Raw genomic sequence first — 17,009 nt, forward strand, 5'->3', positions numbered from 1 at the left:
TATCCAATAAAACACGAACCTTCCTATTTCTTTCACATGCAACCCTTTAAAACAAGCTTTTTATGATCTTTTACAAGCTCCTCCAAGTGGTAATGTTTTGTGTATCTAGTTTTACACAAAACATTAAAGCCACCTTTGGTACCCTTGACGTGACAGAGAAGTGTTCTGTAACACTAAAATTTCAAAATGATGGATGTAAGATAGATGTTACTGCATTAAGGTGTATAATTATTAAAAATTGTGATATCTATTCCTCCTCTTACATTATATTTCTTATGGCTTAAAATATAAATGTTATTTGCTAATATATCATCTTATGTTTAAGATAATTAATTTTAAAAAATATTTTTCTTGGATTTGAATAAAAAATTTAAAATAATATATATCAATTTGATCAAATTAAACAAAATTAGTGTCGAATTATATAAAAGAAATTCAGATAAATATTGAATATGTTAAATATTCACTGAAAAATCAATGGTGCAGAATAAATCACTTATCACACCACTAAGCTAACCAAACATGGCATACAAGATGTATACTAATTTGCAACAATCCAACCCAAAAAACCCTAATCTTTAAACCCAAATTCTCATATGTTGAAAAAAAATTAAAACAAGAATTCATCTAATTCAAACTTAAAATCAACTCATCCAATTACCGTTTCTACATTGCATTACGGGCTGCGGATAGTTCTAATCCCGTGACATTTATAGGTCGTTATATTGAAAAAAATCCACCCAACATTTATCATTAACCAATCCAACACCAATAATCCAAAAATGTTCCGCTACACATACTGCAACTAACACCTAATAATAGTTAACTGATTTAAAACCTAGGGGGAAAAAAGCCTCCTCCAACTCAAATTGAAGTGGGCGAGGCTAGTCAGGTTTGGTCATCAAGTTGAGGAGGCGATGATCCAAAATCAAGGTTTGGGAAGACACCAGGCGGCCTTGGCCGAGGTTGGATCGTTAGCAACTGGCTTGAGTCGCCCACAACATCTGCCCATCCATAATGAGGTTCCGCCCTTCAACAATTTCTCAATACTTGTCAATTTTCTCTTCAAATACATAAGTATATACATAGAAATGCAGATAAGAATTTGCTTCTTCTTACTCATAATACGTCTCCTCATGAACAATTAAATCCCAGCTTTCACCAGTTGTGCTCTTCCCATATTTGTGAACTTTCCTGTTTACCAACCAAAGAGAATTTTAGTCTCTCCTGTGTAGAATTGAATCAAAGAGAAATACAAATGAAAATGATAAACAAATAAATAAACACGGTCCAGTTATGATTCAGAATGCAATTTAGCACAAGGAAATGTGCTATAAAAACATGGAAATTCTAAAGCTAACAATGAAAGTCGTTCCATACCCATTTCCGAAATGCTCCTCACCCCATGTTCTTGACCAACCTATTAGACCAGAATACCTTAGTTACAAAAGTTACAATAAATGAATCAATTCAATGAGCAAGTAAGGCATACATGAAATACCATGACGATTGAGCTTTATAGTGTGTAATCTCAGGCATAAAATCCCTTAGGCCACTTCTATTCCAAGATTAACAAAAGTTTGTAAACGATTTCATTTTTAGTGACCCATTAAAGCATAGCTTGTACTAAGTAGATGTGATAAGATCATAAGAACGATATATCATACAGATCATTATCAATGCCATGAAAGGGAACAACATTGAACCAATAGGCCTTTACTTCCCATTGAAGACAAAAGAACACGCTTGTTCAATGCCTATACATAAATTTCAGGTCTCCTCATCGGTGGATGAATAAAAAGTTGCATTGAAAAACTAAAATAGTCTTCCCAGAAAATCTTGTCACAACTCAAAACAGTTAAACAATCCAGTTCGGTTGTGCATTTCACTTTGACCATTAAGATTTAAGTCAGGTGCCTGGAGAGATGCTCAAGAGAATGTTTATTTTCGTTGCGCAAACTGAAACAGGTTTTGGCCTACGGCTATGGTGGTCATCCTAAGTGCACACTTTAGAGAAATACCAAAAGTAGTTTTTGCTTAAGGAGCATGAGCAAATAATAATAATAATCAATGGCTACTCATCCAACCTATGAGATGCTATGCAAAACCCAAATTTGAAATAAAAACTATCACATTATGCATCAGAAGTAGAAAAAATCAAATGAATATACATACGGTCGCCACTTGCAGATACATGCCATGTCTCCCCTTGACGTGAACCAACACCAGCAAAGAATTTCTCTTCCCACTTATCTCCCCATCTTGTTCCCACTTCAGTCTTAGCCCATTTATCTGTCCTGAAAATTATCAAAATAGAAGATTTAATGCAACCACAGGAAAGTGCTTGGGATAGGAAGGTGATGCCAAGTAGGAAAGCACAAGAGAAGAAAAGTGTATAATCTCAATATCAGAAAAAGTTTTCTTATGAAGATAAAAGGAAAGGTCGTTGAAATTTCCATCAATGTAAGAACAATCTTCCCAGAAAAAAACATGGCATGTATCGTGGTTTCTCTCGAATGACCATTGGTGCAAAAAGATCATGAATCTGAACTACTAAATTAATTCAAATCTAGTAGTCAACTAGCACACTGAGTGGTTTTGCATAAAAAGCTTAATTGAAAATTACCATTTGAGAACAGATCCTCTTCCATCATAATGCTCTCCCCATTTCTCCCACCATGACTGTTCATTCAACCTACCATACTTATGTGCCCCTTTCTCTGTCCACCCTTTAGCATCATACTTCTCCCACCTACCAAAATAAGTTTATCATCAATAGGAAGTATTAATAGTAAAAATATATAGCAAAAATGGAATCTAATATCATAAATTTCATACATTGATTTATAACTTACCATTTCTCATGCCAACCCGCATTTTCACTACCTGATTTAGCTTGCTTCTGAGCACTCTTCTCTATGTGTGCTAAATTGCTGCATTTTTAAAGATGTAGTAATGATTGCACTGATGAAAAATTGCATGCATAGTAAACTGGAAAGATCATATTTGCCTCTATGTGACAATTGACAAAATTGAAGTATTCACTGATCAGGTGAATGATGTGGAAATAAAGACCTCCATTCATCTTGATGAAGCAATTCTTGCCAAGTTTCCCACCATGAATCTCCTTCAGCATTTCTTCCTGACTTCTCAACACCTATGAAATATAAACTCTGGTAAAAGTAACTCAAATACATGCTCAGATGATTTTATAGTCATTTCGGCAAGAATAAAGCATGAGAAATTAATTAACACAATTAGGTGATACAATAAAGCAATGTAGTGGTGATAGAATAAAGCAATGAAAAATGCAAGTACCTAATTCTTTGTATCCACTCCAGTCACTTGTCTCCCACCACTGTCAAGGAGATCAATAAATCCAATTAAATACATCTAGCAAGGATAATACTTACTGGGGTTATAATACATGTTAAGTAACAGAACTTTAAAAAATTATGTATTTTGGCAGTAGTTTTGAAATTCTACAGTCAAAATTTTTAAGAATCATCCTTTCTTCCTCAATTTAACTAACAGTTAACGTCAATGTCCCCCTCTGGGTGCTTTCATCTCTCGAAATACAGCTCAAATCATTCTCGAGTTTATATAATCTTACAAAAAAGATGATTCATTATACAAATACCTTAGCTCCCCACTCCCAGAATAGAAAAAATACACACTTGGCTGATTAATTTTTCTTTGTTGCAAAGCTCTAAAGAAAAAAATATTCTAACTAATTTGAATTATTTCATTCACATTATAATAACAGACATACTTCAAATCGTTCCACCCAATATATCAACCATTTAATACAGAAACAAATGTTAGGCACCAATAAGGCAATAACAATATGCAAAGCAGGCTGGCCAAGTAGAAAAATTCATGTTCAACATGAATAATTTTGAGTGCGCATATTGACCATTTAATACAGAAATAGATGTTCAAGAAAAGATCAATATAGAAATAGATGTTAGGCATTGGTAACAATATGCAAAGCAAGTTGGCTGAGTAGCAAATTGAACATGAATAACTTGGTGTTCTTTAGAAATCTTAGCAAATGATGGCCTGTCAGAAATCTCTTCCAAGTTTGGAAAAATACAGAAATAAGTTTCTCACAAGAATGAGTTCTCTTCAAACAACCATGGTGGCAAACATGATACCTAATTGTTTTAATATACAGTCATAAGTTCATATATTGCGTTTGTTGAAAGAACATTATGAATATCCGCTCAATTGCAACTAGAAGATCAACAAAATTCATACATCAAAATATCATGAAACAAAAATGATATTATACCGTTTCCATCCATTCAGAGGATCCATCATGGGATTTACCACCCATCATTGTCCATCGACGCAAGTATCCATTTTCACCAAGGTCCTCTCCACTTTGTCGATACCAGGTACTGCCATCTTCATTTGTGCCAGACTCATTAACATTCTCATTTAACAAGCTAATTCCCCAGTCCTCCTCATTTGCAATACCCGTGTCTACCATGAAGAAACAAGCAAACAATCGTATCCTTTATTAGCCATGGTAATCTAAATGCCATCAGAAACCTAAAATACAAGAACATGGAGAATTCCAGAATAAGATTCAACAGATGAATGAGCATTCTGTGTTACCTCTTGTCGGTCGAGTATCACGAGACTGAGGACCAGAATTTCGAGGCGTACACTGAGGGTAGAACTTTTGTTGTTTGGAAGAAAATCGAGATCTGTGACAAGCGTAACATGATATCAACATTGCATTACAAGCTTTGGTAGCGAACAGAACATTTTAAGTTTTTGCATACAAATCAATAAAAAGGAACAAACAAATTAACTTCCACAAAATAAAATGCGTAACTAGCAAGTCACTTATCCTTTGTTTAGATTCTTTTTTTAAAGAAAAGGAAGATACATTCTTAAGATTGAAAGGAAAAAGTATAGAATGCTAAAAGCAGTGACGTACTGAGCCGAAGCAAACGACATTGCAGGAGAGACCAGAACTCGGACCCTGTGAAGGCTATTCTTGGAGTCCAACCGCCAATTCTCCCCCTTCTTCTCATTACTATTAGCTGAACCGTTGCCTCTCCGGATTGGGACGACGGGGTCGGGGTAGCAGCAACTGATTCGACTCAACATAGTGAGCCGAAAGCACATTCTCTGTTTTTTACGCGGCGCCAATCCATGGGAAAGGTATAGCTTGGAGAGGTTGAACTCAAACAGAGTTGCGAATCCTCTGTCAGTCGTCGACATAGATTAAGAAAATGCCATGGACGAGTTGAGAGAAAAGAAAGCCTAAATATATAAAGTGTTAAATTTCAAAACAAAATGAAGAGAAATTTGTTAAATGAGGGAAGTAGATTTGGAGGAAGAGGAGGAGAGTTTCGAAATATGAGGAAAGTGGGGGTTGAAAAACATGACAAATGTGAGAGAAAATTTCGGTAGAATCTTTGCGTTTGGTATGATGCATTTGACGGACAGAGGACTTGTAAACAACACTGCAATCTACTTTAAAATAGCATCAAGAAATATTAAGGTTTTAAGAGAGGCGCTAACGAATATGTGTGTGTGAGAGAGAGAGAGAGTTGGAGATGAGATCGGTGGCTGAGGCAGCTCTTCGCTTCAGCCCCTCGCGCGCTATGGCTGGCTTTGGCTTTGGCTTTGGCAAAATCGGAATCCCAATCCGGCGATTTAATCATACACGTAAGCACTCCCGGGTCCCCTTTTGCCTCTGTTGATTCGCCACGTGTTTGCACATCAGTCCTCACAATTTTCTTTTCTTTTCTAATTTTCTAGAAACACATTTATTTGCAGGAAATATGAATTATTAAAATATGTAATAAGTACTTATACTTTTTATAATTTTATAATTTTATTTTATTTTTAGGAATTTAATCCCTTTACATTTTTATTTTTTAGATTTTAAAATTTAAGTGTAATTATTAACATTATTAAAATTAGGGTAAATTATATCAACAGTCACTCTAATTTTTATTCAGTCACTCAACTTTCAGAAAATAACAAATCAATCACTAATATTATCAAAAAGTGACAAATCAATCACCCATTAACATTTTCCATTACTGGGCTAACGGGACAAGTGGCCAATTAACTTCCACATTGGACGAGACAAGGTTGAGTGATTGTTTTTTTTTTTCGACCTTCCTTTTCAATTTTTTAATAAATGGCTCAGTACTTTTAACTTTTGAGTAAATGGCCCAATATTTTTGTACTTCTTCTTCTCCATCCCAAAAATCTCTGTTTTCACAGATGGTGATCTGCTTCAATCTACCATCAATCTCTTTTGTCTCATTCTCTACCTTCCAATCTCTTCCCATCCAAATTCTGTCATGCCAAAATCCAAACCACAACTTCTAATCTATGCCCTCGTGGCCGCCATTGTTGTGCTGCCAAAACCAGAAACAAATATTGCAATGAGCTACCCTTTTCGATTATCAACCCAACCTCCCAACTACAGCAACTATCGGTTCGAACTCAATTGTCACAGCAACAATCGCATCATTTTATCCCTAAACCATGGTAGATTCTACGTCCAAAGCATTTGGTATGAATACTCTACGATCCGAGCTGTCGATGTGGCTAGTTAACAAAAGAAGAAGAAGAAGAAGAAGAAGAAGGGGAAATGGAGATGACGTGAGATGAGATGAGATGGTGCATTTGGTTGGATATGGCGAAGAAAAGCTCTCGACTATTCTCGTCACCAAAATTGTTCTTTGTGAAGCTTGCCCTACAGTTGTCGTCGCGATCTACAACCTCATGATGTTGTTGAACCACTCTAGAATTTTTCTCTTCTTCTTCTTCTTCTTATTCTTCTTCTTACACAGTGGGATGATAGGTCATCTTTCTGTTATGTCTGTAACAGAAAATGGTTAGTAGGATTGATTTGTTATTTTTCAAAATTTGAGTGACTAAATTGAAATCAGAGTGACTGTTTTGTCAGTTGCATCAAAGTTGAGTGACCGTTGGAATAATTTACCCTTAAAATTATTATATTAAATTTAGGTTTTTACTTAGTTATATTGCTACCAAATGAATTTTTTTTTATTTCAAAATGTCACACCAACAACTTTAATAAAAAATACAAGTGTTAACAATTGTATCTGAATTTTGAAATTTAAAAGCAAATGGAACTAAATTTATGAAAATAAAAGTTTAAAGACTAAATTCTAAATTTGTGAAAATTACATAAACCAATAACATATTTTAACCAATATAAAACACTAACAGCCTTTCATGATAAGTAAGATAATTTGAGTGTTAAATAATAATTAGTAAAGTATGTATTTTCTTTATCAAGGTTTATCTTTGATTTTGTTATTAAATTAAATAGCTTGTGTTATGGTTATTAAACATAACATTGTTATATATATATATATATATATATATATATATATTGTTAAATGGTGATAAATAGTCATAAAAACACTTATTTCAGCTTTAATATATGAGAAATAAGAATCAGGATTTTCATTTAATTGGGTAAAGGGATGGAAGAAAGAAAACAGTAATTACTACGATGACACTTAATACATCGATATTTTATTCATGTAATCATCGAAATCATTTCATTTCTTTTTTTTATAGGTAAATTCATTAATTCGTCTAATGAATGGAACCATACAATTCAGAGAAAAAAAATAGTAATTATTCGTTGTAGATGGTGAAGGACAAGTTCCATTAACACAACAGAGACTTTAGCCTCAGCATCAATAGAATATTATGACACGTTAACAATTGGCTTTGTCATAACTCAAGCACGACATATCTGGAATGATTGCAAGCACTTAATATGATAAGGAAATCATCCCTGGATGGTCCAAAGCGGCTTGCAAAAATCGACAAAGTAATCGAGCATTCACCAAAGTAGAGAGGACGACAACAAAATCATCCCTAAAACCACTTGTAAAACTAAGATTACATGCATAAGTAAGACTAAAAAACATGCTACAAGAGTAAACAAAAACTTCTAAAACTAAAGACTTATTAAACAACGAAAAAGCAAACAAAAAAAATATAAAACTTAAGACAACACGGGTCCAAATCGACACGTGAAATCATTTGTTATTCTAAAATACTCTCAAAACATAAACAGATTAAGAAGTTGACAAAGAGCCACCCAATTTCCAAGAAAAATTACAGATGATCGGTGGAGTTTAGCGAATGACAAGCATTGTCATTTGTCCAGCACAACTTGTGAAGCCAACAAATATACTCACAAAATAGATCTGCAAATTGAAAAGAGATAAAACATGTATAGTGAATGAGAAGAAGAAATAAAGGAAGGGTTGATGGGAGAGGAAAAAGGCAGGCGATAGCCAGCCCAGAAGCTGGCATTGCCTATGAGCAAAATAAAAAATAAGAGACAAACAAATCATTTAATTTCTTATATGCCCACAATGAGAAACTACAATATTTTGGATTTTTTGATAAGATTAAATTTTTTTGTTGATCGAGGGTAAATCTAGGTGAGGTTAATAGTGGCTTCAATGCCCTTAAAGCTCTTTTATAATTTATAAAATTTTAATTAATAATGATAAAATTATAAGTTAACTTCCAAAAATGATAAAAATTATTGACTTAATACTTTAAATTTTATAAAATATAGGTTATTAAAATAGTGAAATTACATTTTAAATATTATATAAATATACAACTTAATTTCAATTCCTTTAAAAAAATTTCTAGTTGCACCGTAATTATGATCAACAAGCTTGTATTGATGAGTTAGAATATATAAAATTACTTATTTTTTTTTTAAGTTGTGACAAAGAAACTTGAAATTAAATTTGAAATTTAAAATCTCAAAGTGATTGATATCCAAAGATAATTGAAGAAAACTTTAGAAAGATGGAAAGAAGATTCTCAAGTCTTGAGAATAAAATAGGCTTTTAAAAAATTATATTATTTTAAATGTTTTAAAAATGAATTTAAGTAATGATAAGAATATATTTTTCCTAATTTTAACTTCTATTGTTTTAAATAATTTAATTAATTGAATGCTATAAAAATATTAAAAGTTACTACAATAAAAATTTTAAAATTTATGTTTAAAATCTACATTATGCTAGAAATTATACTGTGCCAAAAGGAAAACTGTTTTTTTGCAAGATTATACAAGTTGTGAAAACAAACCATATGAACCAAGCACTTTGCAAGTTGACTTCAACTGCAACAAATTTTATTAGAGGGGAGGTATGGATGATCAAACTGTGGATTGATTATTAATCGAATCAAATTATTATTAATTAAATTATTTGAAATGTAAAAAAGTGTAACTGTTAATCGAATCGGTTTTTTTTTCAAATACATTAATTGAATCAAAATTTATATGTTTTTGTCTTTTAATTAAAATAAGTATAAAACATATAAAAAAATACATTGCTAATGTTCAATTTCTTTTTTTAATAGTTCAAAAAATATTATATATAATATATATTATTTAATCCGGTTAATTATCCGATTTCGAACCGAATTAACCAATAACAGAAATTCCAAAAAATCATTAATTGACCTCTGACCGAACTAAATTCAACTACTGGCCAATTAACCGAATTAGATTGATTTGATCGGTTAATTTAATTTTAACCAAACTATGAACACCCCTAGGTAGAGGTGCTAATGGGTCAGGTCAGGCCGGGTATAAAGTATGATATTAACATATTTAATGTTTGCTCAAGTTCAGCCCAGAATATAGACCTAAAATTTTATCTATTTATTAATTTTATATAATTTTTATTTATTGAAAATTTTATATAGTCATCTTAAATCATTTTAATATTTACAATAGAGTAGTATTATATTTGTAACACCCCTATACCTGGTTCGACCCAAGGAACCTGATATAGGAATATTACATTTGGTGCCAAAGTAATTTTGGCTAATCACTAATATATTTTAACATTAAAAAAATAAAATTTTCATAACTTATATTTTAGTCCCTACTACTTGGAACACACTTGATCTTCCTAAGTACATGTCATTCTATTCCAAATTATTAAACATACCCTCTTGGCACTTGGAGATGTGAAGAGATGGATGTCCACGACCTGAACTACGACTCTTCAAAATCACTTTACCTACGCGTTGAAAATAAATGTGTTAAGTCGGTGAAGACTTAGTAACTACCCATGATATTTAAATTCTATTAAATTTCTTAATTTCCAATATATCGTTTCTTTGTTTATTTATCATATTCATTTGTAACTTTTTTACTTATTTCACAATTTAGTCCTTAAGTCCTCAAATCAACTTATAAAAATTACTACTCTTTTTATACATGTATCATATTTCACCATTTAGTGTAAGTTTTCATGATTTTCTCACTATTTCTTTCACAAATTATTTTTAATTCAATAATTCAAACATAAATCAGAGATAAACCTTTACCTTGTAATGAAAATTGTTTACCTTTTTAGCAGATGCCCAGTAGACTAAACAGAACACTTAGAATATACGGAACTGATACAGAGGTACATTATTATGCACTATTAAACAGAGAGCACTAAAGTGCTATACAGAGAACACAAATGTGCTAAACGGAGAGCACTAATGTGCTAATAATCGGAGAGCGCGCTAGGGTCCCTTAATGGCATGCCGCTAATATCCTAGTAGTTTTAATCTCGTCTACTTGGGCAAATTATATCATGAACACATATCACTTTTACACTTTTCGCATAATGCTTTTACATACTTTACAATCTAATCCTTGTACCAATAATCCGTATACTTATATCTTCACTATCTTTAATACATGTAATATATTTCTAAATTCATTATTCATCCATAATTCACTAATAATCCTTATCATGTATTTCACATATCACTTTTATATATTTTGTAATTTAGTCATTAGCATAATATTTCAGTATAGTAATATATTTTACTTTTAATAATGATATAACATAATTCAATACTTATTAATAATCCAAAATTCACTACAACATTATTTTTTCTCATTCTAAGTGTTATGCACTTCACTTTTCTATTTCTAATATGAGTTTTCCCAAATTTACGATTTAACCCTTAATTTCCACAACTTAGGAAATAATTGTAGTTTGGATTACAAAATTCACATATTCTTTTATTTTTCCACTATGTGCTTTATTATCAATATTTCCTTGTAAACCTTTATAACTTTCCAATTTAATCACTTTTTTCCTAAAAGTTCTCTATTCATTATTACACAATTTATCTTTGACATCTCACCTAATTCACATAATTAATTCCACTATCTCATTTTCCACATCATATTTCTATGTATTTCACTTGTATTATTTCCACCACATGTATTTCTCAAGTCTTTCAATTTAATCCTTATTTCCATAAAATTTCACATTTTCCCATAATTTCACTTATCTAAGACTTTGTATATTTTTGCTAACACATAACCCAACTATTATACTTTTATTATAATTTCCTCCTTTACTTAAGAAATTATTTCACACTATATATATTTTACTTAATTACCACTTACTTTACAAAATTACATTTTAGTCCTTAAATAACAAGAAAGTTCATGGGTACTTACCTCTTTTCTATCAAAATCTCTTGTTTTTTCTCTTCTCCTACCACTTGATTCATTTACTCAACTTCTCTTTTCATCAACATGTCAAAAACACAGTATTTCCTCATGAGAAATCTTCACTTTAACACCATTTTTATGCTTTTCTATCACTACTAAGCTTAAAACTAACATAAAACCTTAACATCCATACCTTATTCTCTTGAAACCAAATTTTAACTTGACTTTCTCTCCCCTCCAACTTCTATTTTCTTGAATCTAACTTGATATTCTAGCTCCCCATAGTCTTCTTAATATTTTTCTCTCTTGATGGCTATGGAAATTCTTTTGATTTCTAAGTGAAAATGGTAGATTTTTTGTAAAAGGACCAATTTGTAAAGAAAAGAAAATTTCTTTCTTTCTTTTCTTTATCTCACGTTAGTAGCATGGAAAGATGGAAGATAATTCTTCATCTTTCTTTCCTTATATACTAAATAAAAATTAATAAAATATAAATAAATGTCAAATCAAAATATTAATAAACTAATATTTATTTAATTAATCTAAAATATCACCAACATCATCATTACTCTTCAAAATTATCTTCCTTGCTAAATGACCATTTTGCCCCTCATGATCCTTCAAATTTCCACCATTGAATCATCACTCATTTTAGTAAAATTGTGATTTAATCCCTCATACTTTTTCCACTTATTCAATTTGGTCCTAATTCATCCATTTTTCTTAGTTTCTATATCCTTCCACCCTTAAAATATTTGCAATATGGGTCCTTAAACTTTTCCATATTTACACTTTTAACCCCTTAAATTTTGAGTATTTACTCTTGGGTCACAAAACTTTTCTCACTTTTGCGATTTAGTCTTTTCTTGAATTAATACATCATAATATACTTCCTAAACAGATTTTGTTAACATAACTCAAACTTTCCCCTTTTTTTTCACTTTATTTTCTTATTTTACTGTATTAAAGATAATATCTCACTTTCTTACTGTAGCAACTTTCAAGGTGTTACAATATTTTTAGTATAGATTTATTTTTTTAATGTGTTCTAAATTACATAATATATAAAAATAACATAATATAAAGTATTATAAACTTAAAAATAGGTCGGGTTGGGCCAGGCTCAAGTTTTGAATGTTCAAGCACAACCCCAATCCATATTTTAAACGGGTCTAATATTTTCCAAACCTTTTTTTCAGGCCTAATATTTTTGTCCAAAAACTTTTAAATTTTGAATAGAAGGATTAACAAATCTAATTAGATGGTGATGAACTTCATATAAGGAAGAAGATAAAACAAATAGAATTAAACAACGATTGGACCTTCGGTAGATGAAGCAATAAATCAATTTTACATTTTAAATAAGTCAAAGTGCATCATGTTGAAAGGAATGAAAATAAGGTAGCATATGCTTAATACCTTGATGTCAGTCCATTATGAATGGTGTACTTATTTTAAGTATTTGATTTTAATTAATTAGATATCATTATTTAAAATAAATTATAAAATAAAGTTAAAAATAATGAAGTCAAGCCCAAAGTGGGCTTTATTCCTAATTTCTATATATTAATAAAGGAATTTATATAGATTAATAAATTAGCATGAGACCTTCAAAAAAAATAGTAATGAGAATATTATCAATTATATATTCATCATTGTTTAGTAAAGATTTGTATTTTGAGGAGTACAAGTAGGTTTACTCTCTATTCAAATAGATGTCTCAACTATTACATAGATAAATGTTTGAACATAGTTATTTAACAATAGTTTATAAAAAAAGAGAGAAATCAATGCACTATGTTTTTTAATGCAGTTCGGATTCATCAATTCTACTTTGCAGAATCTCTCTCAGTAATGATTTTACTCAATAAAAGTTCGGATCCCCTATTAGCTAAAGTTCAATCTACCATTACACAAGCAAGTAATTGCAACACCAACAATGAACGCATTATTACAAACCACTCACCCCAAATAACCTCACTTACAATAAATAATATCTCGTCAAGAAAACTTAACAAGAAAGTCAAAATAACAAGTGAAAGCACAAAGAAACTATTTACGAAAGATACTTATAAACTACACATTGATGTACGACAACCAACAACCTATTTATAGGCTAACATAAGAGTTTTTAAGCAACATTTTAACAAGCTTAAAACTCTTGGTAAAAGGTTGAATTTATCTCTTGAGATATCTTCAATAATTATCCCATAACTTCGTATACAAGTAAAACAACCAACTTGTTCTTCAAGTGAGATAAGGATAAGGCTTTTGAGAATGTGATTGTCGATCCTTACTCCTCATTCTTTCCAAAATTCAACCAATATCGTTGAGGGTGGATTGAAATATGACTTGAGGATCATTTGTTAACAGAGTAATGCACCATGAAGATCAAAGTAAAAAATGTCAATAATATACTACAACAAGTCTATCAATTAGTGACAACTTTTTTATGTGACGCTCAAAATAATGTTACAAAATATACCTAAAACATGACGAATACAAAGAGCTGTCATGTTTAATATTTATAGTACATGACAATTTGAAAAACTGTCATTAGTTTATGTTACTAATTGCTTTAGTTTTAGAGAGAAATGCTTTTGTGATGTCCAAGAAGTATACATATATGAAAATAATATATTTCTTTCTAATTAGTATAAATATTTTAAATGTATATATTATTGCAAAATTTTAACAATCAATAAAATATCAAATTGAGAAAATGGATTTTAAAATTGACCTCTATAATTGATAAATATGGATAATTCAAATTTTTAATGTTTAAAAAATTAACAAATATAGTGATTATCAAGAAGTTAAAAGACTGTCAAATATTTATTCAAATTAAATAAATATTAGTGGACATAAAAAAATAAGTTGATTTTTTTTTATGTTATAAGAGTTGACTCATGGTAGAGGTGCTCATGAGTCGGATTGGGTCGAGTTTAAGTATGATATTAACATAGTTTATGCTAGTCCAAACCCGGCCCTACTCAAAACATAGGCTTAAAAATTTGCCTAAATCTGCCCATATTTGTAAAAGATTAAGCCAAACCCATTTTAGGTCCGCCCATATTATTTTTTTTATTTTTTTAAAAAATATTTATATTATATTATTTTAATATTTAATAATTTTATACCTTTTTAATTATTGAAACTTTTATATAGTCATCTAAATATTATTTTAATGTTTACATTAGAGTAGTATTATATATTTAGTATATGTTTAGTTTTTTAATGTATTCTAAATTACATAATGTATAAAAATAAAATATTATAAAATATTATAAACTTAAAATCAAACTTAAAATCAGGGTGAGCTTGAGCTTTGAATGTTCAATCACAAGCCCAGCCCATATTTTAAACGGGTCTAATATTTTTATCTAAACCCTCCCAAATTTTGAACGGGCCTTCGGGCTCAGGCGGGTAACCCAACCCATAAACAACTCTAACTCATGGTCTCTAAAATTAAGAACCTAGACACTCTAAATTAAATATAAAAAAAATTAACGTTTAATAGATAAAATATTATCAAATAAAAATGAAATGTTAAAAATAAAATAAACAAAAATACTGTAATCTCTAACGCAACTTAAGTAAAAAATTATAATTAAAATCAAATTGTCACCATACTAATAAAAATTAATAATAAAAATAAAATAAATCCCAATACAAAATAACTCATGAAAGTTGAAATAAATTTATAATATATTGGTAATCTAATTTATAATGTATAAATTTATTTATTCATAATTTATATGTTTAAAGTAAAAAATTATAATTAAATTAAATATTATTTTTTATAAATACTAATTGCATCTAATTAAATTGGTTCGGTTCAACACAAATCATTCGTCGATAAATAGTATAACTCACATTTATTTGAGAAATTAAGATAAAGAAAATTGATAAATTAAAATTAGTATTTTATATTATCTATGTTTCTCTTTTTTAAATCTATAAAACCAATAATATAATATAGAATAATTATATTAATCAATTATTAATAATGTTTATCTTAACTCTTAACTCTTAAATATAAAACTATATTCATAATAAAGTATTAGTAAAATAATTATTTTATTAATAATATTTTTATTATCAATATAATAGTTATTATCACTTAATAATAGTTATTAATAATATAAAGTATTAGTATTAATAATGTTTATCTTTTAAGTGAAATTTTGACTCATGTTCGAATGATAAGTTATTTTTATCTAATTACTTAATATTTTACTATTGATTGTTTCTCCCCTTTTTACTTTCATTACTTTTAAAATATTATTTTATTCTTTCAATTATTTTCAAAATTAATACTTTTATGGTAAATTATATAGATTATCATTTAATTTTTAAAAATAAATTTAAAAAAAAACCCTAAACCCTCTCTACCCCCAAGAGTGCTTTGCTAAAAGTCCTGGAGAAGGCAGCAACTGCTGTGGCTTGGGATGGAGGAGAGCGGTGGCGACGGTCGAGAGGGGGGGAGGAGATTTCGCTTCTTGCAGAAGAATTAGTTATGCTATCAGTAAAGGGATCTAGGGTAGTGCCAAGTTCTAAACCTACATTGATATGTACGGTTTGGACCGGAAAACTATATAATCCAGAAGGTTTTAAGGCTCATATGAAAGGCATTTGGAAGACAAGGAAAAAGTTAGTGATCCAGGTGGTGGGTCAAAATCTATTCACGATAGTCTTTGAGTTAGCAGATGATTTGGAGTTGATTTTGGAGGGTAGGCCTTGGCTTTTCCGTAAAAGTGTTATTCTATTTGATAGATTAAGTCAGGCGATGGATAGAGATCAAATTAGGCTTACTTTATCACCATTTTGGATGAAAATTGATTCTAATTTTCCAGAATTTGATAAGAAAGATTTATTGCATGCAATTGGTGTCTCGTTTGGTGGGGTTCTCAGATATGAAATTAATGAAGATTTTTGTCGGCTCAGAGTTAACTTGGATGTCCAAAGACCACTCCGAAGAGGTATTTTTGTTTCTATGGATGCTGTTAATAAAGTGTGGGTCCCTTTTAAGTATGGAAATTTGCCGATGTTCTGCTTTGGATGTGGAAGAATGGGGCATGGGCTGAGTAATTGTATCCAGTTACCACCTGAAAGAAAAAGCAAAATCAGCGAGAATCCTCCTTTTTTGCTAGCTTTAAAAGCAGAATCAAAACTGTAATAACAGATTTTGCCCGGGCTTTAAAGGGCCCAATTTATAATCAACCTATGTGGCCTAATTAAAAACAAACTGAGGCCCAAACCGAATAGTGGCCCAAAACTGATCCAGGAAACCCTAGGTTTTCCAGGAAGCAACAGCGCCGCAACCGAGCTAAGGCCAAATCTCCCCGATCTTCACCTGCGAAACAAGGAAAGAAATCAAACAACATATGGAAAAAATCATAGATTGAGAATCAAAGATATATCTAGATTTATTCTTTCTTTGATTTGTTTTCATTCGACTATAAAAGGACATCAAATACAT

General features: G+C 30.4%; 2 protein-coding genes across 2 annotated transcripts; one reads left to right on the forward strand and one right to left on the reverse strand.

Moving 5' to 3' along the window:
- Positions 1 to 610: 610 nt before the first annotated feature.
- On the reverse strand, positions 611 to 5,657 carry LOC105783817 (hypothetical protein). Its single transcript, XM_012609480.2, has 11 exons — positions 4,952 to 5,657; positions 4,624 to 4,715; positions 4,295 to 4,488; positions 3,319 to 3,358; positions 3,076 to 3,157; positions 2,856 to 2,933; positions 2,627 to 2,752; positions 2,176 to 2,297; positions 1,381 to 1,420; positions 1,120 to 1,194; positions 611 to 1,030 (listed from the first exon to the last, which is right to left on the reverse strand). Exons 1-11 carry the CDS (start codon positions 5,236 to 5,238, stop codon positions 889 to 891), a joined length of 1,278 nt encoding a protein of 425 aa, XP_012464934.1. The 5' UTR covers positions 5,239 to 5,657; the 3' UTR covers positions 611 to 888.
- A 10,389-nt stretch (positions 5,658 to 16,046) lies between these two features.
- LOC128041081 (uncharacterized) lies at positions 16,047 to 16,706 on the forward strand. The gene has a single exon (XM_052630408.1). It carries the CDS (start codon positions 16,047 to 16,049, stop codon positions 16,704 to 16,706), a length of 660 nt encoding a protein of 219 aa, XP_052486368.1.
- The last annotated feature ends 303 nt before the right edge of the window (positions 16,707 to 17,009 follow it).

This window comes from Gossypium raimondii, chromosome 1 (genome assembly GCF_025698545.1).
Source record: "Gossypium raimondii isolate GPD5lz chromosome 1, ASM2569854v1, whole genome shotgun sequence".
NCBI lineage: Eukaryota > Viridiplantae > Streptophyta > Magnoliopsida > Malvales > Malvaceae > Gossypium > Gossypium raimondii.